This window comes from Corvus hawaiiensis, chromosome 5 (assembly GCF_020740725.1).
Source record: "Corvus hawaiiensis isolate bCorHaw1 chromosome 5, bCorHaw1.pri.cur, whole genome shotgun sequence".
Taxonomy (NCBI): Eukaryota; Metazoa; Chordata; class Aves; order Passeriformes; family Corvidae; genus Corvus; species Corvus hawaiiensis.
This window is the reverse complement of record NC_063217.1, coordinates 62,439,820-62,463,893: the sequence shown is the minus strand read 5'-3', so window position 1 is coordinate 62,463,893 and position 24,074 is coordinate 62,439,820. Positions and strand designations below refer to the sequence as shown.

At 42.0% G+C, this 24,074-nt stretch overlaps 1 protein-coding gene across 2 annotated transcripts; it reads left to right on the top strand.

Moving 5' to 3' along the window:
* Position 1: 1 nt before the first annotated feature.
* Positions 2-21,907, top strand: PKD2 (polycystin 2, transient receptor potential cation channel). Of its 2 annotated transcripts, none has more exons than XM_048304152.1 (15): positions 2-413; positions 5,468-5,581; positions 7,806-7,939; positions 8,293-8,543; positions 8,809-9,033; positions 9,571-9,799; positions 11,275-11,445; positions 11,859-12,040; positions 13,016-13,136; positions 15,833-15,931; positions 16,252-16,373; positions 16,942-17,059; positions 17,310-17,473; positions 18,254-18,401; positions 19,165-21,907. In XM_048304152.1, exons 1-15 carry the CDS (start codon positions 17-19, stop codon positions 19,396-19,398), a joined length of 2,709 nt encoding a protein of 902 aa, XP_048160109.1. In that variant the 5' UTR covers positions 2-16; the 3' UTR covers positions 19,399-21,907. The 2 variants fall into 2 exon arrangements, with proteins under 2 accessions (XP_048160109.1, XP_048160110.1); XM_048304153.1 differs by having other exon boundaries at positions 333-413; positions 17,313-17,473.
* Positions 21,908-24,074: the final 2,167 nt, after the last annotated feature.

Genomic DNA, 24,074 nt, shown 5'->3' with positions numbered 1-24,074 from the left:
GGCGGCGGCGGGTCCGATGGCGGGCGGCGGCGGCTGCCGGCGCGGGCGGGAGCAGCTGGAGCTGGAGCGGCTGGGCCAGGCGGCGCGGGCCGGCTCCTGCCCGCCGTCGCCGCCGCTCTCCGCCTGCTCGCGGCAGGCCTGGAGCCGGGACAACCCGGGCTTCGAGCCCGAGGAGGACGCGGCGGCGGCGGCGGCGGCCGGGCCGGTGCTGGAGATGGACGTGGAGTGGGGCAGCCGAACCGCGTCGTCGCTGGGCAGCGGCGCGGGGGGCCCGACGGGCGGCGGGCGGCGGGCGCGGTGGGGCCCCGCGGGGCGCGGCGGGGCCGAGGGGCCGGGCCGCCTCCCGGGGCCGCCCGATGGAGCCGCGCCCCGCAGAGCGGCCTGGGCCAAGCGCCTGGCGCGGAGACTGCGAGGTGAGAGAGCCGCGGCCACGCACCCCACACCCTGACACGGCTCCCGAGCCGCGGGTGCCGCTTCTGCGCGCTGTCGAGTTGATTGTAATCTCTCCTCTGTAGTTGTCTGGAGTCCTTTTCCGTCCATCCTTGCCTGTGTCTCTGTGTCCCCATCTCTTCGTGCACATCCAGCTTCTGATCCCCGTCCCGGTTATGCCCCCCAGCAGACGTAGATGCACCCACACCTCGCTCCTTCCTTTCCCCACCTCTCTGCCTCCTAGGTCTTACTCCTGGCTGCTTTCCGTGTAAGACTCTCCTGCACAGGGGAGGTTTAGGTTGGGTATTAGGAGGAATTTCTTCACAGAAAGGGTGACATTGGAATGGACTGCCGAGGGAGGTGGTGGAGTTACCGTCTCTGGAGGTGTTAAGGGAAAGACTGATGTGGTACTCGGTGCCATGGTCTGACTGATGGGGTGATGCGATGATCTCAGAGGCCTTTTCCAACCTCGGCTTTCTGCTCCAGCACCAGGTCTTTGGAGAGCTGGAGCAGAATGCTTGTCCTTCTGTCTGTCTCAGCACCCCCCATTCTTTAGAAGAGGTGGTTAGGATGGCGTAGGATACTTAGAGTGGGTTTGCTGGGAGGGTGTTTGAATCACTTCTTCTTTGCTGCAGTATTGTGCAGTGCCTTGCTGGTGCCCTTGATAGTCAAGAGCTGCCTGTTGTCACACAACTGGTGAGCAGGGACAGAGTTTGAAGCAAAACCAGGCACGCATCAAGTGAACATTTGGGGTGTTGTTCAAAGGTTATTGCATTAACTCTCTACTGAGCAGGCCTTGTACAGGGTTGATTTGACACAGCAGAGAAAATGCTGGATGGGGAGTTCTTTGGATTTAAGGTTGTGGCAGCACATTGGAAAGCCCTCCTTTTCAGAGAAGCTCAAAATGTCAGCTTCAGACTGTGAGGATTTTAAACAGAGGATTGGTTTAAGTGTCGGGCAAAATCTTTATGGTTAAAAAGCTGCAGGAAAAGTAAACCGTATTTAGAAAATAAAGATGATTCTTCTGAAATGTGGATTTTCTGAAGTGGTAGATAGTACTGTTACTGGCTGCCACGGCATCGGTGGAACTATCAAAACAAACTTGATGTCGAGCAAGGATTTGTACCTTCTCTGATTTTCATGTGCATTCAAAGATCATTTGCTGTAACGATTTCTCTGGCTTCGGCTGTATTGCACCAAAATAAATCCCTCTTGAACATTGCAGCATCTTAGTTGTATCAAAGTCAGATTTGCAGAGATTATGGAATAGAGCATGTTTTCTTTTTAGCAGATTTTATTGGGACCATGTTCAATGACCCAAGTCACTTCATAACGAGAAACCAGAATGACCAGGAAAAAAATACCAGTAATAATTGTGTTGCACATGAATTGGCACTGCTCTCTTCTGAGTCTTCAGTGGTGTTGCAGTGGGTTGTTGCTGAGATATGTAGTTGTCTAGGAAAAGAGCTGCTTCACTTGGAGAAAGTAATGTTCCTTTTATAAAAACTTCTGTGTAAGTTCAGATACCCCCTTCATCTTAGTTTTTGCCAAGAAGGGACCTCCTGTGTATGTTTTTAACTGTGGTGAAAACCAGCAGTTTGTACATGAGGCGAGTGTGAGAGTGACTTAGTGGTGACCTGGCACGTGTTGCTCCTGTTTGATCTGTGTTGTGATTTGTGCAGTAATGCTCAAAACAGTTTCTGTCAATTCCTGACCTGCATCTGTAGGCAAGTGTAGCTAAAGTTATTGTAGTCGACAGATCCTTTTCTGGCTCTTTGATGAGAATGTTGCCATAAATTCCTGGGCACAGTAAATGTCTGGGTGAGACTTCGGTGCTGTGGAGGTGCTGCAGGGCACTTGTACTTGGCTTTGGAATAGGTAACACCTTCTCTGAAGAATGTGATCCCCGTGCTGCACAGTTAAAGGGCTGATTGCAAGCCTGACATTATTATAGGGCACTTGAAGAATAACTGAGTGTTTAATATTGGAAACACTCCATAGTTCTTTTGACATTCCGTGGATATCCATGAGAATCTTTGAAGACTGGAAAATGGTGCACTCAGCTTTATTTCAAGATGACTACAGGAAGGTTGGCATAGATTTATTTGATGAAATTCCATCTCGCTAGACAGAATTCAACAAGAGGGATAAATCCTTTGGATATCACCAGAGGTAGTGTTACCATGACAAAAAAGGGGCCACTCAGTACTGAAGGATGTTCAATGACAGTTTGTGCTTTACTTGCTGTCAGTTATGAAAGAAAAATTCAGAGAGGATTTAAGGTGTCGGGATTTTGGTAATTGCAGCTGTTGGGGAAACTGTAACAGGAGTTACTAAGTGAATAGAAAGTCAACTACTTCAGACTACCAGTATTGTAGGTTCTTCTTTCTGTGGATTCTGCTCAGATTCTAACACGAGTGTCTGTGAAGTGGCTTTAGTCATCTAGTTTCACAGATCTCTTCAGCAACCATCCCAGATGCTGAGAGGAGAAGAGGGGATGACTGTTCTTCTCTGTTAAGGAGGAATTTACTAGAAGTTTTAATGGGTAAAAACAAGGTGTGTTTCCAGAGCCAGGCTGGAAAGGTAATCCTGACCTGTAGAGCTGTACTTGGTCATCCAGTGCTGCCATGTCCTCATGGGTGTCATCACTGATGTGTTTTGGGCATTTCTTGAAAGGTTTTCTTAGTTATTGTCAGATGAAGGTACCAAATACCCTTCCTAGTCACTCATTAATTGTTGCTTTCATGAAGAATGCTACATACAGCATGAGTATGAGCAATTGTTAGTTGCAGATTTATTTGATAAAAGTACACAGATTCTGTCAAAGAAAGTTGATGAATAGCCAATATGTATAAGGAAACAAAACAGTTTTGGTCCTTGCAGCAGATGTCAAATCCAGCACTGCTTACCTCTACTGTGCTTGATGCATCTAAATCAATATTGTAATAAGGCAAAAAGGGGAATAATATATGTATATTGCAAAAATGTAACAGCTAATGAAAGCTCCAAGCTAGCTGATAGGCAAATTCAGAGTTCATTTAGCACAAAGATCATTGTATGATCCCTGGTGCTGTTTGGTTGGGTTTTTCCTTTGCTGTAACTTTCTGTTCTTTGCTGACTTGACTCCTAACAATAGTCTGATATGACAGAGTTTGAGTTTGGAAGCTTTCTGCTTCTGCTCACCACATTTCTTATTGGTGAGTAATGTGCTGACAGCTGAGACTTGGCTTTCTCACCAACTTAGCTCACTGGCTTTTCCAGCCTTTTCTTCCTCTCTTCCATAATGTTTTCCTGCCTTTATTATGAGGGTTGCTAGTGCAACCTAGTGCTGTGCTAGAGGCTGAATTTGTTGAATTCTTTATTATTAGTGACTCTGTAAATGTTTTTGGATTTGTATTTTTGTCTTCAAGAATGACCTAATGGGGAGGAGGATTTGGCACTTGGTGTAGTAAAGTTGCAGTCTTTATCTGCACATTTTCAAACTTGGCCTTAAAGAACAGCTTTGAAAAAGCTCTTTTATTTGAGGGCTGACACTAGGGAAGGTTGTAAGTTACTAATTAAGCCATGTGAACAGAGATTAATGCTAAGACTATTAGAACTTGCTGTACCTATGCAAGAGAAGTTTCCAGATTTATGTCACAACTTAAAAATGTGGTAGCTGAAAGGCTTCAAGAAACATCTAACACGTTATTTTTTTTCTCATTTTTGCAGGTAGAGGGAAGAGCTTCCTTATTCCCATCTGTGTTAGCAAACAAAGGTCTGCAGCAGGCACCCTAGCCCTTTGTCTTAGTCTTACAGCAGTGGTTGCAGATTGACTGAATTCATGCTTCATTTTCAGCTTTATAATGTGCTTTGGCTATCCCTTGTTACTGTTCCATTTCAAATTACTGTGGTATGTTTGACAGATCCAAGATTTTTCCTAGGGAGTTTGAGGTTACTTCATTTCCATCTACTGAGAATGTAAAGGATGTTTTGAAAGGTTGGCTGTTTAAAACACATCCTGTGAAAAGGATGAAAGTTTAGTGCAGTTCTGTAGGAGTGAGTTTTTAGTTTCAAATGCTTTTCTTCTCATCAGAAAGTAAGGTCAAATTGCCTTGCTTTAGGTGTAAATGAAGAGAAATTCCATGAAGAGTAAACAGTCTGAGCATCAGCAGCTGTTCCCAGCATTTTTTCTGTTCTGTACTAGGCATAGGAAATAAGTGTGGTGGTTGCTAACTGCAGTTTGTTTCAAGGTGGTTGCTCCTTGTAGAGACTCCATTTACAAGATCCTTTTGCTTTTCTGTTACCCATGTGGAAGGGATCACCAAAGTTCAGTAGCTTTTCTTCCTGTCTTTTTGGGCATGTCAAACATAATATGAAGTGGGTAACAGGCAGAAACAGTTCAGCTGACACAGTTGCTCAAGTTGACAGCTAGACTGGACAGCAGTTGCTCATTTAGACTGCTACTGATGTTTAATTGATAACTCTTTGCTGTGCAGGGAAAGAAACCATGTAGAAATGCTCACCAACATCCTTACTGTGTCTCTGTTGGATGTGCCTTGCCTATTTGGGAGGGGAAGGTTATGATTTGGGCGTTCTAAAAATAGGTTTGACTCAAGTATCCTCCTGCCACACTGCTCCTAAAGGCTCAATAATGGATGTGCATTTTCATGCATTGAACAATGATTTTCATGTTTAAAAGAAAAGAATACCAAAGCACTGCACTTCCATTTCTTGAAGGATGGCTGTCTGTGCATGTCTCCTTGTATCTGTTTTTGTGTCATGTGGTTTGAAGTGACAGCACTTCCACAGATTCTGTTAGAGTTCTGCTGAGCTGTTCCTAAATTATTATGGTATCTCATTGATAGCTGATACTGCCTCAGGTCCCGTTCAGTCTACTAACGAAGCTCCTCTTGCTTAAACTTAGATCAGTTTACAATCCATAGAAGAACCTGGAGCAGACATGACATAGGTTAAGCTTTCAACACCACTTCTTACGTCACTTGTGTATCTGTACCAGACATCTGTGCACATCATTATTTTTTTTTTTCCTTTTAAGGTCTGTGGGGCACAAGACTCATGGAAGAGAGCAACACCAGCAGAGAGCGGTACCTGAAAAGTGTTTTACGGGAGCTGATCACATACATGATTTTCCTTGTGGTCCTGTGTGTCTGTAAGTACTGTTCAGCACCAGTGCACCCAGTTCTGTACTACCTGCTTGCCTTCTGTACTACCTTGAATGAAGGTTGTTTGATGTGGGAGAAGAATTAATGGGCAGGTGTCTAGGCAAATACTTGGAATCAAATATTTCTGTTTATTCTGCGCATGGATTGTTGCTTGAGACTGAAAATACTACAACTTCCTGCACCTTAACAAGTTTTGAATCTTTAGGCAGGATGATAATATTCTTTGTTTTTAGAGGGCATTTTTTAATTGTTGTACTACATTGCAGTGTAATACTTCTGCTGCACTTCTGAAATCACTGAGCAGAACTGGTAAATATGAAGAGGAGTTAATCATCTAGGACAAATAATTGAACTAAATCACCATGTTTGAAGTTCATCACCAAGGTTATGTACAGATCACAGCCGGAGAATCGTGTCATTTGTTTGTTGTCTTGATACCATATGAAGTATCATAACACTAAAGAACACAGAACAGAGGAAAATTCAACTTAAAATGCAAGAAAGAACTTTTTGTGGAGTTACAAAATATCTATTTTATTTATTTGCTAGGGAGAAAACCAACAAAACACGTGTACACTGAGTTAGTGTATCTTTAGAAAGCCAGTATGTTTCAAGTCTCTAGTTTTTAGTGTGGACAGTTCTGCCCCAAAAAGGCTGAAATGTTGGAGACACTTAAATTGCCATTTATGATCAGTTGTAATACAACAAGGTGATGTTTTTAATTTTTGTGAGAGGGAATTTTGGAGTGGAAAAGCCAATGCAAAACTACATTGGTATACTATCTCTGAGGGCAAGTCTGCTCTGCTTGAATACTGCAGGATTACTAAAAAGCCCAAATTTTATACCATTGACACAACTGTTTTGATGTTATACTGCAGGTGTGTTTATATATTAAATATAGTGGTTTTTTTCCTTCTTGAGTCATTTAAGAACGCTTAGAGCAGGTTTATGAACAAAGCAATGCAAGGCTGCTTGTGGCTGGCACGCTGGACCACCAAGAGAGGTGTAGCAGTGAGGGGACTGCATTAAAGTAAAATTTATTTCAGTAGGAGAAGTTCAACTTTTAACAGGCTGTTAACTATTTGTTTTGCTACAGAAAAAGATTTTTGCTAACAGAATAAAAGAGAAGTGTAAATATCTGTTAAATATCTAGAGATATTGGTAACTCATTAGTATTTTTTAAGTATCCTTTTCATTTTTCACATGAGCAATAACTGTAGGTCAGTCTGGTCTGTGGCTTGGCATGCTCTAGGAGAGAGCTTCCAAGCGCAGGCTAAATGCTATGGGCATTTCTTGTTCTCCTGTGGTTTGGAGAGTACATATTTAGAGATTATCCAGGTACTGCACAGTCATGTGATACATTCCATGTGCACAGCAGAAGTCTATTAAAAATAGTTCTTGTTCTCTGGTTGTTTAGGGAAACAAAAAATTTATAAATTTTATGAAATTGTCACAACTGACAGTGATTGTTCAGTGTAGGCCTAATCTTTTAGACTCCTCTGAGTTTTAGCCATAGAGTGGTTTAAGTATTTCTAGGTGGCAACAATATCCATGCCAGAGACTGTTTCCGCAAATCATCTTAGTTTTGTACATAATTTTATAATTTATGCTCTGTGGCCCTCAGCCAAATGTTTGGCCCGGTGTGGGGAAAAGAAGTTACACAGTCATTTATTTTCTGTGGGGAGTTTCTCTTAAAGGCACTGCACATCTGAGGTGGAGGTCCATTGCCTAATCCACGTCATTCCCAGTGCCCTGCAGTATCCTGGTTGACTGTCATTATCTGCTCAAGCAGAGCATAGTTCTCCTGAGGACTTAGTGCTGTCTGTGCCAGTTCTCCTTGCATGCCTTGGATAGCACAAGCCACCTAAAAAGGCACTACCTGCCTCTCTTCAGGCTTCTGGATGGTGCCTTTGTTTTCCTTGAGTTTAGCTTTGGTAGAAGCATTAGTAATAGAAGGAGGTGTGGGAAGGAGAAGAGAGTATTTTAAACTGATTGATCAGTCTACCTTCACTGCTTTTTGTATTTTAATCACAGTTGACAGAAAAATGCTGCTTGGTGTGGATTTTGTTTTGAAGCTTAATAGTTCCACTACAAAATCTGTACAAATACAACCTGATGTATTCAAAACAAATAAAATACTTTTTCTTCCTCTTTTTTTTTCCCTCTTTCCCTCATTCCTTTATCTCTCACTCCTTACCAAATCTTCTGCAGTGACTTATGGGACAGTGAGTTCCAGTATGTACTATTACACAAGGGTAATGTCGCAGCTCTTCCTGGAAACACCTGTGTCAAAAACGGAGAGAACTGATTTCAAAACTTTGTCCACGATGGATGACTTCTGGAAGGTAATCTAAAACCAAGTTTTCATATCTCCGTTGCTGTGGTTTGCTGGTCCTGTCATGAACTGTAAATTTAACCTGCAGGATCTTACTTCCTAATGTGGTCGGGCTTGTGCATGATCCATGTGCACAATGTCAAAGCTATGGAACAAAGTAGGCCTTTAAAATGTGAAAATTTAGAACTCAGATAATGTTGGTGAGGCAGGGTAGGGCAAGTTTGTGGGGTGTCCTTGGAGGACAGGTAACAGTAAAGCCTTATGTCAGAAAAATTTAACTGCAATTCTAACACTTCCATGGGATGAAGATCTACAAAATCAGTGCTGGCAACATGCAAACTAAAATTCTGTCATCCTCCCCAGTTCGCAGAAGGCCCTTTGCTGGATGGTCTTTACTGGGAGATGTGGTACAACAACAAAACCATGGCAGAAAACAAAAGCTTCATTTATTATGAGAACCTGCTCCTAGGGGTGCCTCGCATTCGGCAGCTGAAAGTCAGAAATGGTTCGTGCTCCATACCTGAAGATTTAAAGGATGAAATCAAAGACTGCTATGATGTCTATTCTGTAGCTAATGAGGATACTGCTCCTTTTGGACTCCGGAATGGAACTGCGTATGTAGCATTACTGTAGACACGCTCTCCTTTTTAATAAACTTGTGACCCATCTTCCCATCCTAATTTTATGGTGTTAGTCAAAGGAACTTTGTAACTTCCTTTTCTGAGGGGGTACATCAAAACAGTGTAGCAAGCACCTCTTAAATGAAACCTTTATAATAACTAATACATGTTTTTTGGTCAGGTTTTGTTGGTGTCTGTTTTTGTTAATTGTAAGTTGAAGGTGGAAAGACCAACGTGCTCTGTTTCACTTCTGAACCAGCTGGACATATACCAGTGAAAAGGATTTGAATGGGAGCAGCCACTGGGGTTTGATTGCCACATACAGTGGGGCCGGTTATTACCAAGACCTCTCGAGGACCAGAGAAGTGACAGCTCTGCAGATTGCGAGCCTGAAGAAGAACCTGTGGCTGGACAGAGGGACCAGAGCAGCTTTCATTGATTTCTCTGTGTACAATGCAAACATCAACTTATTCTGCGTGGTCAGGTATGAACAGAACCATGGCAGTGTTCCGTTGCACAGTGTGGGTTGTGGGCTTGGGGTTTTCTTGTGATTGCTTTGTTTTGGGGACATGGGAAAGTGTATGTTTTGTGTAAAGGGGACAGACTGAAGTGCCATGCCTCCCTGTCAAAGAAGTGAGACTCCTCATGGAGTCTGTTCTGGCTTTCCTGGTGCTACAATGACTTGGGTGCAGTTTGCAGGAGACTTCTCTAGGGAGTTGGCTTATTCAGGTAAATACGTGGATATACAGCATCAGCCTTTAGTTTAGACAGCATGAAACAGGCTTAGATGAAAATAAATCTGTCTCTGTTTCCTCACTGTTCCTGAAAGGCTTTGGGTTTTAGTCAAAATTGAGTGCGGTCATGTTTACAACTTTTGTGTGGTGCCTTCTCTGAATCATATGTGGGTTTGTTTCTGTTATTTAGATAATTATTCAAATAAACCCAAGTGTCTTTTAGTAGTGCTTTTCATCAGTTCTGATTAAATTAAATTCTTTTTTTCTTTGCCTTTTTTTAAATGCAGGTTGCTAGTGGAGTTTCCAGCCACTGGAGGCCTGGTTACATCTTGGCAGTTTCAGCCAGTGAGGCTGATTCATTACATCTCCACTTTTGATTTTTTCCTGGCAGCCTGTGAAATGTCATTCTGTCTTTTTGTTCTCTATTATATGGTGGAAGAGGTCTTAGAAATTCGCATTCATAGACTGCAGTATTTCAGAAGTCTTTGGAATTGCCTTGATATCCTTATCATTGTGGTAAGTAACCTTTGTAATAAGGCTAAAATTGCTTTCTAAAATGCACTTTGTGGGAGACATTAATTACTCAGTGTTCCTATTGTGCGTTTAAGGGATAGGACCATCATTAGGAAGGATGCTTACAGACCTATTAGGCTATTCAGTCTGAGTAAGACAGTTTTAGTCTGTGTTGCAATGTTGGTGTGTTTTGCAAAGTTGGTTGTTTTGTCTTCAGTGGTTTCAACCTGGTGCAAAGTTAGAGTATTTGTCCATTGTGCTTTTTCACAGTTTTTGTTTATACAGACATAGCTTTTATTGGAGGTGACAAACTTGCCCTCTCTTCTAGATATCTGGTACAGACTATTGCACTGGCTTTCAAGTAAGAAAATCATCTGCTTTAAAGAAGTTATTTGCATATTGAGGAATGGGACTGGGATTTGAGTATGTGTGCAAAGAACCACAAAGAGCTTTATTGTGGTATTGAATACTCACCAGCTAATACCGAGTTTGAAGAAGTGTCTCAAAAATGTAGAGTGCTAGTAGCTGTCTTGGTTAATTGGACAGTGTTGCACATCAGTAATCTTAGTGTCCCAGAAATACGAGCTTTGGATTTAAAGCTGCATAGTATAATTCTCTCTGGACTCATATCAAGCTGTGCTTACCAAAAGTATACAAAGCCAGAAGTGCTGAAACAGTTCCAGTCCCACACTTGTTTTCTATCTTCAGGCTTGGATGAATCAAAGGTTTCAAGTCTTGAAGTTAGTGTTTGTAATCGAAAGAAATCATATTTGCATCACAGTGCTTTGTAAATGAAGGGCTGTTTAGGAGGATGTTTACATGAATTGTGTGCTGTTTTTTACACTTAATGGTAGGGGCAGGGATAAGATGCTTTGCTGTTAACAGTCAGTGAAGAGTATTCAAGTGTGGGTGTAAAATTCGGTTCACACAAAGGTCAAAATTCTGTGTTTACGCCTTGCCTGAGGGGCATTGTTTAAATGTAGGATTATGTAGTTATGATTCTCTCTGTATGGTGAAGTGTTCATTTACAGTAACAAACAGCTCATTTGCTGAAGTCAAAGCAAGAAACCTCTATGGTAAAACTGCAGCTTCTCTGTTGTTGTTTGTTCTGAGCAATACTGGTCAGTCTGTGCTCTGGAGAAACTGTGGGGCTTTTTTGGCTGTTGCTGTTTTTCTGCTCTTTGTTTTCACCCTTGTCTTTTGGAGTTGTCATATTTCCTTCCTTATATTTTCTTCTCGGTGACAGCATCACTTTTCTAAGCCTGCTACGTGTCACGGTCGTCTTGTTCTTCACCTGTGGCAAAGAAATGACTTCTAGATCTTACTCCCAGACTATTTGTAGTCCAGGACTATAATGGTTTTCTTGTGAAATGCACAAATTCCTCATATCTTGACTTTATCTGACGTACATGGCTCAAACAAGTTGTTGTAAAACCCTAATCATCTTTTGTAAATTTGTATGTTTCTTTTGTCCTCAGCTGTCTGTGGTAGCTATAGGAATTAGCATCTATAGGACATCAACTGTTGATATGCTCCTGAAGAAGCTGCTGGAAGATCAGAACTCATTCCCCAATTTTGAACCTTTGGCATACTGGCAAATGCAATTCAACAACATTGCTGCAGTCACTGTGTTTTTTGTCTGGATCAAGGTAACTCCAAGACACACGTCCTTATTCCAACATTAGAATGTAAGCAGTATCCTGAGTTTCATGAAACACATTATTTGAGGTTTACTCATGTTTCTCCCAAAGTCAATCATGTGTGAAAGTCAGAACGCAGGGATAACTTCTGGCAGATGAAAAGCAAGGTTGTAATTTGCCACAGGATTAGTCAGCTCTTGTTTAGGTCTAGAAGATATAGTCAGTGCTTGTGTTTTGTCAGCAGACATGTTAAGAAATGTTTGTATTATTCCTCAATTGATAAGTTAGTAATTCTTACTGGATACTGCTTTGTCTCCAGTCGTGTTCAATAAGACATCTCATGTAAAGACTGGAGAGCAATTAGGTTCAGAAATTGTCTTCCTTGGCTTTACAGCATTTTCTTTTCTTTTTTCCTTTAACAGCTTTTCAAATTTGTTAACTTCAACAGAACAATGAGCCAGTTATCCACCACGATGTCTCGCTGCGTCAAAGATGTCATTGGCTTTGCCATTATGTTTTTTATTATTTTCTTAGCATATGCTCAGTTGGCCTATCTTGTCTTCGGCACTCAAATTGATGACTTCAGCACTTTCCAGGACTGCATGTAAGTACAGGTATAAAAAAAGCAAAGATTTCAGTGCATTGGTAAATTGGTTGCTCTATCAGAGGCAAATCCTGTGACATCCATCTAAACAGATAAGCTACAGGCACAGCACTGTTGATATAGCCTGGTAGCAAACACATTTTTGTAACATTTTTATCTCAGTGTTAATGCTGTGAGATTAAGAATATGCTATAGTCAGAGCAGTGAGCTAAAAATGACATGGTTTGGTTGGTGTGACATGATTTTTACAGCAGTTGGTTGCATTCCTAGACAAAGCAATGACTCCATGTTCAGTGGTTAAATGCTTACTGAAATGTTGGATGCATTATATGGCTGTGTTCCTGATGGTGTTCAAAGCTGCTTGACTCAAACAGAGTTCATCTTAGCCAACCACAAAAGTTGTAAGTATCTGGAATCCAGGAGAGAGAGAAGTCTTTGTATAAGGTTGCTGATCAGTTTTTTCTTGGTCGATTTAGTACAACATAACCTGATTGTAACTGAGGCAATTAACAGGTTGTTCAGTCACTGATTTCCCCTGCCCCCTTACACTGGGGCAGTGTTGCAAAGAGTTTCTTGCAGAAAAGTGAAGGAACTTGAAATATGCTGATGGTGCTGTGAAGTGCCAAGCTTTTTCCAGCTTAGAGGGAGAGGTTTGCGGTTTTATGTGTGTGACAGAGATGGGAGTGGGTCTCAAAGCTTCACAGTAGTAATTATTAGTTTGCTCTGCTTCCTATTGTGACCAAAAGGGAGAAGTAATCACCATGGTTTTGTTCTCTGTGTGGCACCTGACTGTGAGTTTGGTTATGCCTATACATGTGCTTGATGAATTGTTTTTGCAGTGCCTGATCAAGTGTTACAGCAGTGCAGACCTCTCTGCAGCCCATCAGTCACACTGCTAGAGTAAAATAGTTTGAGAATCCTCACACAGCTCCAATGATGTTTTCTTCAACTCCTGGATGTGTTTTGTTTTTTAAGATTTACTCAGTTCCGCATCATTTTGGGAGACTTCAACTTCACAGAGGTTGAAGAAGCGAATCGAATTTTGGGACCCATTTATTTCACTACATTTGTGTTCTTTATGTTCTTCATTCTTTTGGTATGTACACTTTGTTTATGGGGGGTGGGTTAGTGGCTGGTTTTGCATCACTTGTCCTTTGATTCCTCCTGCTACTTTTGGGGCTTTTTCTGATAATTGTGAGTGTGTGGCCTATGAAGGGGCCTGACTGCTACATGGCTGGTCACTACACTCTTTCCTTTTTTCTTAATTTAAAATTGATTTGCATTGTATATTTGTTGTCATTCTCATGTAGTGCTCCACATTGTGTTTTTTTAAATTTTTATTATTATGAAGAATTTTATTTCTAAAATCTGAATAGTGCCTGGTTGGCATACACAGCAAGGCTGTATCTCTTGGTGAAAAGTGGCTGTACTGTTCCATGCAGTCTCTTGGTTCATAAAGGCCTCTGATGTGTGGAGGACTGTGTTTACAGCAGCCTTGTTCTTGCATGCCGCACACAGCTTTGCCTGCTGCAAGAGCCTGGTTCTTCAGCAGTGCAGCAGCTTTCAGATATGCAGGTTTGCCTCTCTTCTATCTTGTTCTGCTTCTCCAGGGCAGAGTCAGGCCCTGCCTTCCTCCTTTCCCCAGTGCAGATTACCTGTACACTTTTCAAATAGGATTTAGGAAGCTCAGCTTACCTGAGAGGCAGTATGTGGACTTTATGACTTTATTGACTAATAAATCAGGGAGTGTGTTGTAATTGAGTACTCATCTTTTGTATACTCTGTTATCTGGCAAGGATAAATGCAGGATTTTACTAACCTTAAAACTGTACAGCAGTCCTGTATCATGGTAATTTTTTATGTTATTTAATGACCCTTATACCTAGTGCAGCTTTTTATTACTATTTGAGATGAGGAGGAATGGCATTCAGATTTTTTTTTTTTTTGTGGGAAAGACATCATCTTGGATGTTCACTAGTAAGGAAGCAGAGAATTTTAAGTGTTCAATGAGGTGGACCAGGAGTCAGTGGGAAGATAACATGTGGGTCACTCTGGCCAAAGGTGCACATGAAGCAGGTTTCCTGTTTGCTTTGTAGCACCTCATACATTCCAGAGGAACAGAGTCTAGTGTCCAGCAAGGGAAAGAAATGTTTCTTTTTTTAAAGGGCAACAGAAAAGCACTGGAAGGTGAAGTCAGAGCAGGTTATCCAAAATACTCAGTATTATTTGTGTGTTTATTAATAGCTGCCTCTGCGTCCCCTTGGAGTGGATCCCACTCAGCCCGGTCAGCTCCGGACGCAGCAGGCTGCGGGGGCCAGCCTCCGGACTCCGGGAGACCAGAGGTCTGGCTCGTGGGTCCTTCCACAGGACCGCCGGGATGGAGGCGAGCGGTGGAGGGAGGAGGCAGACTCAGAACTGGGTTAAATCTGGGAAGTTTATTGAGCCTCGGACGCGAGGTCCCACCTCCCAGGGATGCCCAGTTCTGAGCGAGCTCCGAAGGCATCTGCAGGAGGATTTATGGGTGGGTGGTAACATGGGAGGGAACCAATCGGAGAAGGGAAGGGTGTGGTGAACAGGGTGAAAGGCGTATCAGGGAACCAACCATGGGAGAGGAAGGGAGGGATCTTTTTCCCCTAGCCAATCACACGATGCCCCTGCCAGAACTTTCTAGAAGCCTGGGAGGGGTGCCAGCACGATTGGCAAGGGCCAGGGAGGAGACAAAGGTGGGAAATGGGGTAATTGGCAGAAAATTGGGAGGATACAAACTGGGTAGATACAAAGGTACAAAACTCGAGGGGAGACCCGGACTGAACCAAAGCAAAACACTCCCACAAATATCTGTAAAGCCTCTCATTTTGCCTGAATTAAATGTTGATGTAAGTTCCTTGAGACTGGTCTGAGACCTGGAAATTAAGTTAGGGAAGATGGGCCGAAAGCACCAACTCTTAAAGTTGGGCAAAATAGCAGTAAAAAGTAGCATAATAGTGAGTTGTCAAGTTACCTCTTACTTCTCTGGTGTTGGGCATGAATGCATAAAGATACAGCACTGAAAGATTGTTCCAAAGTCCATGAGAAAACAGAGGAGAGAACACTGCCTTTCTGCACTGAATGTGCCAGTAAATTTAGTTACTCTTTTTGGATGTGAATATCCAATTTGCAATTCAGTCATGTTTACTCCATGTCCAGCAGGAGCCTTTCAGTAAAGACAGCATGGTTTGATTAAGTTACATGCTTGGCACAGGGTTAGTGAGACCAATATTTTCTCCTTTCTCTGAACAAGAAAGATCTCTTTTTAGAGTTGATGCCATAAATGCCAAGTGCCTGATTTTAAGCTTTTCGCTTTTATCTTTAGTCTGAAATGCAAGCAGAGTTGTAACTAGATAAGAACCTTTTGTTTGTGCTGGTTATTATGGGATGAATAGTTAACTTGATTCCTCAGGCATTTTTGTTGCCAGCTGTGTTGCCTGGATTAATTTACATTTGTTAGCTGTGTAAATTTGGCCTTGCAGGGTTTACTGCCACTGCTGCGTGTAGCTGTGAACCCTCTGTGGAAAGTAATTCTCCAGTTATGTTAATAACCAGTAATGTTGATTAAAAGTTGTTATACTGCATCATGTCATATTTCAATATCAAGCTCTGGATGTTAGTTTCTTTTTAAACAGACTACAATTTTCTTCTGGCCTTTTAAAACAAAATTCATATAAATGCCTGCACAAGAAGGTCATAGAAGTAGTTGGGCTCAGTCTTGTTGAAATTTCAAATTTCAAAATTTTTGTTTTCTCTCATGAACAGAACATGTTTTTGGCCATTATCAATGATACCTACTCTGAAGTCAAATCAGATATGGCACAACAGAAGGCTGAAATGGAACTGTCTGACCTTATCAGGAAGGTGAATGTAATGTTTTATTTGTTTGACATCTTATTCCTCACATCTGAACTTATTTCATAAAACACAATATAAACTGTACAAAGTAAAGCTGGCAGCAGCTAGTGAGAGTGCACATCTCAGTTAAAACAAATTGATCTGAGTGTAAATTAAATGAGTGCAAACTTCCCACCACAATGTACTTCAGTCATATGAGACTTTGCCTTGAATGATCACACTGAAAACACTGAAATGAGAGTGTACAGTGGCTGATTTTTGTAATCAAAAAAGCTATTAGAAATCTCATTTCATGAGAAACAACAAAATTTCACGTTCTCTTTTAGGGCTACAACAAAGCCATGATCAAACTTAAATTGAAGAAAACTACTGTTGATGACATTTCAGAAAGTCTGAGACAAGGTGGAGGAAAACTCAATTTTGATGAGCTCCGGCAGGATCTCAAAGGGTAGGGGAGTTGTTACTTCTTACCTCGAATAGTATCCCCAGGGACATGTGATGTTAAGTTTTTGATGTGATTTTCCTCTAGCAAAAGTACACTAATGTGGATAAAGACACACAGCAGAGTACTATTCTCTGCACTATGACTGGCGTTGGCATCCCACACCAGAGAAAGGATTTGGAGCTCTGGGGCCCAACCTCTGTGTTTTGGGGAGAAAACTACAGAAATCTCTGAGGAAGCAGAGACCTAAGGCCTTGGAGGAAATGGTAATGTTTCTGTCAGACCACTGCAGGACTTTGTGGACAGTCAGGAGTCCAAGGCAAGGGTACAAATCAAGGAGATATAGATGGGAGCTGTGAAGGAGAAAGGTTCAGTGCAGGGAAGATTGGTGCTTTAACTAATGAAAGGTGAGGACTGAGGGGTTTTTATCAGTGTTGTGAATTTATAGGCAATGATGGGATGTCTTTGTCTTCAGGATGAAAGTCTGTCTGAAGTGAGGTGTTTTCTAATACACAGAATTCTTTCAGCATCTGAAAAATGGAAAGTAAAGGAACTGCTTTTACTGCCTTTTCAGGAAGGGGCACACAGATGCAGAGATCGAAGCAATATTTACCAAATATGACCAGGATGGGGACCAGGAATTGACGGAGCATGAACATCAGCAGATGAGAGATGACCTGGAAAAGGAGAGGGTGAGCTCAGCACTAGGACAGGTGTTCCACCAGCACTGTCTGCCAGTCTGCGCCCTGTGCTGGTTTCCTGCCTCAGAGGAATCCTCTTGTCTCCCTTCACTTTTGCTGTCGTTCCTGGCTGTGTGAGCAGAACTATAAAAAGGCACAGGGGAGCTGATAGAGGGCAGGAAGTCTTTGACCTTGGCACCACCATTCCCCATGTACAGGTGAAAGTTTTTACATCTTCTCTCTCTCTTGCGTTTTCACAAAGGAGGATCTGGATCTGGAGAGGAGCTCTCTGCCACGTCCTCTGAGCAGCCGCAGCTTCCCACGGAGCTTGGATGACTCCGAGGAGGATGAGGATGAAGACAGCGGGCACAGCTCCAGGAGGAGGGGCAGCAGCTCTAGTGGTGTTTCCTATGAAGAGTTCCAAGTGTAAGTTTATCCTTCTGAGGGGGAAAAATCTGCATGGTGGGCTTTGGTTGGGTTTTTTTTTCATTGTGGGTTTTCTTCTTTTGGTTATATAGTATTCTCTCCTTGATATTAAGCAAATTATTAATAAAAGCAAGTGTTAGGATTTTGTTGTGCATAAGTCACTCCTTTTAGTAGCTTTCAAATAATAACTGAACTGGAGGTGCCTTAGAGAGCTTCATGGGAGTTGGTTAGAAAATAGAAAATCAGAAAAACAAAACAATAAACCAGCAACAAAACCCCTGTCCGTAAGACCTTGTCATTGAAAAGTCAAAGAAAAGGGTCATGTTACAATAATGCCAGAAAAGACTTTTTTAAGTAGTAAAACCTTGAGTTTATTTTAGGTTCAGTGAGATCTTCAATGGTTGTTTTTAATAAGATTAAGTTACTCATGAGTGTGTATTTTGTCCAAAATGATAGATCTCCATATTAATTAATTACAGCAGCACTAGCTGAATAAAGAATTGCGTAACTGGAACCAACAAATTTTCGTGATGATGCCCTAAGAGCAGTGAAAGCAGACTGCAAGATATACTTTTTTTCCCCATGTGCTTTGCCCCCGTTTTACTTTCTTGCTGCACTCTACCTTGTCCCTCCTGGACAGTAGGACTGGTTTGTGGGAAGTCAGAAGCGTGCTTGGATAACAGCAGTGTCTCATCCTTGTATGCTCTGTGTGTTGACATGCTAGAACAGTGCTGACCGGGCAATGTGTGAGTCACTGAAGCTCCCACTTGTTGCCCTCAGACTCATGAGGCGGGTGGATCGCATGGAGCACTCCATCGGCAGTATTGTCTCCAAGATCGATGCTGTTATCGTGAAGCTGGAGGCCATGGAGAGGGCCAAGCTAAAAAGGAGAGATGTGTTGGGAAGGCTGTTAGATGGAGTGACAGAGGTAAAAAACCCACTCTCTGTGGTCTGGTTACAACCTGCATGTTTTCCATGCTGCTGGCACTGCTTCCTACTGCTTGGCTTGGCAGGATTGGAGGAGTGGTGGGAAAGAGGAGGTGGGTGCTTTGGCAGTGGGTGATTGATTTCAGTTACGTGGTAGAAAAACATGAAATTTAAACCATGAAATTTTGGGATCCAAACTTCAGATATGACAACGTCTTACAGCAGGCCTATGTCACCATTTAAACCCGTGATCTGGACAGCAATGGTGTTCAGTGGTTGCTGAAGCAGCTCCTCCATCCCTTGGTGTCTGTTGGGATTAATACAATATTTTTTGTGGACTAGTCTGTTGGAGTTTAGGGGATCCAGCCCAGCAGGCCCAGCGTGCTCTTATTCTCCTTTGTTGCTCCTGGGACTGTGTGTGACAGGTGGGAGTAGTTCACTTCTGTCACCAGGCTAACCTGACTTCTACTGCTTTCCCTTTTACCCCCTCTTTCCTGAGGGCCCTTTGGAAGTGGCCAGTGGGAGAAACGTATTATTTCTGTGGGTTCTAAAATCTGTCAGCTGGAATACAGGCTGTGCTTTCCTAGGTGACAACCTGGTCATTTCATCACTGGAAATAAAACAATTTGCTGTGGGAGCTGTGTTTCCCCATTAGCCTATGGAAGTACTCGAGTGGCGTAAAAATTTCCTGTGGTTGTATTGGGTTTTGCCTAGACTGCAGTTTGGAAGCTGCACTTCCAGCTTGGGTCTTTTAATGTGTTTAGGATGAAAGACTGGGCCGGGATAACGAAATCCACAGGGAGCAAATGGAGCGGCTGGTGCGAGAGGAGCTGGAGCGCTGGGAGTCGGATGACACGGCCTCCCAAATGAGCCATCGGCTGGGAACGCCCTTGGGACTGAATGGCCAACCTCGCTCCAGGAACTCCCGGCCATCTTCTTCCCAGTCAGATGGCATTGATGCGGGAGCAGGCAATGGGGGGAACAACATCCATGTGTAGGTTGAGCTTTGTAGGTGATTCCAAATGTTTCCGGTCAGTATACCCCAGTGCTGTTCCCCGGCATGAGGGGATCGCTCTGATCAGACCACTGAGGACAACTTTCACTGGTGGGAAAAAGTAAATATTCACTCCATCAATCATTTTCAGGCCTGTGTGATGCCAGCAGTGAGAGTGGCAGCCTTGGAAGCAAAAATGCAGGAATCTGAATGGATATCAGGTGGGACAAAATCTACCAGGACAGAAATCTGATTCCATAAAAGTATTATTGGGAACACTTGCATAAGGGCAGCAAGCTTCAGACACAATAATGTGCGGTGGCTGGCACACTAAAATAAAAGGCTATTAATTTTCTGCTTCCTCTTGGAAAATACAGTTTTTAAAGGCTTTTAAAAGCAAATTTTAAAATAAGATGGCAGCAGTTTGTCTTATTCATTTTAACGGCTGACAGATAAAACAGCACTTCTTTGAAATTTGAGTTTCTACTTGTCTTTCTGAGTTATTCTTGGTATACTAATATTTTACTTAAAGTATTCCTTTTTTTCTGTTTTTTAGAGGTACTACGTTTCTTTAAGCAGAAGCAAGTGCACTTAGTTTGTACAACTGTAAATTACATAATTCTGTGGTAGAAACTGAATGCATTATAATTAGGATTTCGGAAGAAACTTTTGAGAACTGCCTCTTTACACCCGACTAACAATAATTTTCAGCTATGTTGCAAAGTGCCCATTTTCTAATGCTATGTTTTCATGATTTAAGTGTTCCTGGGATAAACATTCCAGAGGTTCTTAGATAAATACAGCTACTTTGCAGAAAATACGTTATTTAAAAGCACACGGGATTGAAAATCACCAAGTTTTCCTTGGGTGTGACAGGGAAGGGGGCAGAGGAGTTTCTGACAGTTGGGAAAATCTGATCTTGTGCCATGTGAAGCTCTAATCACATCTCAGCTATGTGATCTGTATTTATATTTAACTGAACTGCTTGTGAAATTATTAGGTACATTTCTACATAGATTCTTCTGCTGAGGTGCAGCACAGGATTCCTTTAGGAAGGTGTTTGTAGTATAATCGCTGATTTTTAGTATTTAATGCCCTCTCCTTTCTTTGTTACAGAAGCTTTATTTTTGAGAGGAGATGCAACATTGAAATTCTGTTGGTTTCCTATAGAGAGCATTGAGGCAGTGTTTGGAGTTTTGCCTAGGAATATGTTTCCATATGTGGAATGCTGGTTTAGGAGGGAGGCTGTCAATTGTGCTTTTTTCCTGAAGATGGCAGTTGCCTTGTGTTTAAAGACTCAAGACTTGGTGAAAAGGATAATGGAAAGCTACATAATCAATCACATCTCAGCTATTGGTAGGGTATATAGAGGAAAAATGCCAGTTTAACAAAGTATGAGTAGCATGTGTTATGCTGGTGCCTTCTGTCTCAGCAAGCAGTTGTTAGCTCTTCGTTCTTGTGGGAGTGCCGCTTAGGCAAAGCTTCCGTGTTCCATATATTCTTGCAGTGGCATTGCCTGCATGAGCAGTGGCTCTGAATGCCTTTCCTCTAACCAGAGAACTTGCTAAAACCAAATAGACTTCGTGCCTTTCCATTTTTAAGTTTATGAGAAACCATACGCACAGAAACCTAATTGATGTTAGGTGGAAGTGGAGGAAATTCAGTGTTGGAATTTCATAGTAGCTGTGCCTCGGGAACAGAATTATGTGGGAGAACGGGTTATGATTCTTGTGGGGGTTCTTCTGTGGATTATTTTGTCCTGTATTGGGAAGAAATTCATATCCTTTCCCAAGAGTTCTCATTAACTTGCCAAAACAGTGCACAGCACAGTGGGTACGTCATTTGTGTGGGATGAGGGCGTTCAGATTAAGCTCTCTCTTGCCTTGATTGAAAGGTTTTGCACCTCAGAAACCTTTCTGAGGAAAGCTTTTCAGTGTTGAACTGCATTTCTGACTGTAAACAAACAGACCAAAAAGAAACACCAGCTGTACACATGGCCAGCTGGAGTGCAAGGAAAACAGAAAATACAATACCAAAGCAATTTAAATATACAGAGCCTTGTCTTTATATTCATATCCAAAATGTGTCTTTCAAAATGTAAATTCAGTCACGCGGTTCATCTTTTGTTTGTACTATGTGTTTATTATGAAAATGTTTGCTTTAATAGCTGTATTTGTTGGGGTGTATTTCTGTAACGTGTCGTTACTTGATAACAAACTTCATCTTGAAGTGCAGTAAGTTTCCCTGGGGCACCCGTGTGTGTTGACAGTGGGCCTTGCAATAAGTGCATTGCCACTTGAAAAATGTTACAGACATTTTATTGATGCATTTTTCAATTTTAGATTATAGTATCATTTGTCAAAGGTACGGTTTTTGCATAGTAATGTACAGTGTTTGGTCTTATTAGGAAGCTGTTAATTATGCAAGTCTTCTACAATGATCAAGAATGTATTGATCTGTAAAACTGAGCACTTTACTTCCTAATAAACATTTTATATAATCTACAAAGCAAACTTTGTGCCCTGCACTTGGTTTGTTTATGATGAAACATGAAGAATCCTACGTTTTATTTGTGTTGCTTTTATCTCATATCTTATTCTCAGATTATTCTTCCTAATAAAGGGAGTAGAGGGTATAAATGAGCGCAGAGGACTGGGCTGATCCTAGTGTTTTATTGCCCAAGCAGTCCTTGTTTTTAAGACTTTATTTCAGATTTGTGTTTCTGCAAATGCACAGCTCTGCCTTCTGCTATTTCAGGTAGCAGCTCCCACTGCCAGTAACTCTTCATTACTTCACATTTGCTGTGTAATTTAACTCTTTTTTTTCTCTATTCCCTTTTATTTTTACCCTTGTTTCAGGGAATACTACAGCATCTGGAGGGTTTGAGTAGTGCTTGGAAAGCCTGGGCTCACATGTAACACTCATAGTTCTCTCTGGACAGGTGTCTCACCAGCTTGAAAGTATACTCTATTAATGAAAACTGAATGATTTATATAAATCCATCTCAATCCTTAGTGAAAAATACACATACTGAGTTTATTAAGTATATTAAGCCTTTAGCTTATTTAGCTTTATTAAGTATATTAAGCCTTTAGCACTATAAAAGTCATAGTGTGTGAGAAGTGGGAACCTTTATATTTTTTTATACTGTGTGTATGCTGTAACATTGCTGATTTTGGTAGGTTTCTTTAGGAAGTGCAGTTTGAGATGCATGTTTGGAATAAAAGCTTTCTGGAGTAATTCTTCCATGTCCACAGGCATCACTTGGATGCCTTGTATATTCAAATATTCTTCTCCAGTAAATCTAAACCAGAAAAACTTGGTCAAAAACTGAGGAAAAGGGGTAAAAAGGTTATGATAAAAGGTCTGCAAGCAACTCTCACTTGTGTAACAAGGACTTCCAGGTTTTAAGCACTGATCATGCAAAATAGGTACAGAAAGGTGAAGTGGCTGCTTAATGGTTCAGGTGGCACACTGACATTCAAAAGAGTTGTCTTTTATTTGTGTCACCTCACACTGATGCCTTAGTACACATTCAGCTGCTTCCAGCTTGGTTCAAAGGGGTGCTACAAACATGCTGCTTAATCACCAGTAATGCTAAAACTGCAGTGGCATCACAAGTTTTCCTTGGATTGGGGATTCTGGCAGCTCTTCTGCTTTATTTCTACTCCAAGGAATATGCAAGGAGACTGAAACTGCTTCCCAGGAGGCAAAGAGCAGGAAACTTATGCCTTCTGTAATAGGCCTGAATTTGGATGTAGTGTGACAGCAGATTTCCTGCAGGCAGGTGTTCTGGTATTTTGGGGCAGGCCTACCAGCAGTGGAGTGCTAGGAAGAGAGCAAGAAGGGTTTTGAGATTTGGGGAGTGTACTGGATTTGTGTAGCTCTCAAAAAGTTGTTAGAAATAAATGCAGTAAGATTTCCGAAGGACTGATCATGACAATTTCCATCAGCCACAGTTTTGCCAGTGACATTTTGACAAAAGTTTAGACCAGTAAATTCATTCATTTGCAAAGTCTTCAAAAGAGTTGAAGATTAGCAGATATTCACAGGGGACAAAATCTTCAGTAAAAAAATATTCATACGAAACAGATTAACAATATAAAACTCCTATGGAGTCAGAACTTGGTTCAGAAGTCCTGTTCAGATTTTGAGACCTACTTTTAAAAAAGTAATAATTTCCAGTGAGAAGAGTTAGGCTTTGTTCTCAGAGCACTCACATTTAAGGTATTTTTGAAATAAAAACTGCCAGAAATGCCTGTATGCTGTGCACAGGCTGCTGCTTTTCGCTGTTGCGTGGAGAGTGGTGTGATGTAAACTCTGAGAAACACTCAAAGGAAAAGAATGCTCCTTTCAGGCTAAACTTGCAATTACCAGTTCAAGTCTGAGATAAGCACACTTCTGTACTGCCATCAGCTCTCCCTGGAGCCGAGGTGGATGCTGTCAGATTGAGTTCCCCAGCTGCCCAGTTTCAGATGTCTGTGTGCAGAAAGATGCAGCCATGAGACCTTGTGCTCCAGAAAGGCAGAGCTGGCAGGCACTGGAAAGAAATTTCCATTTCTCTCAGTGTTCTGTGATGCCAGCTGTGTAATAAAGGCTGTGTTTCCTGGCTTAGTCATTTGAAACAGTTAAGTGAAGAAACAGGTTTGACAAGGGCTTTAGCTGTCTTAACTGGTTGTT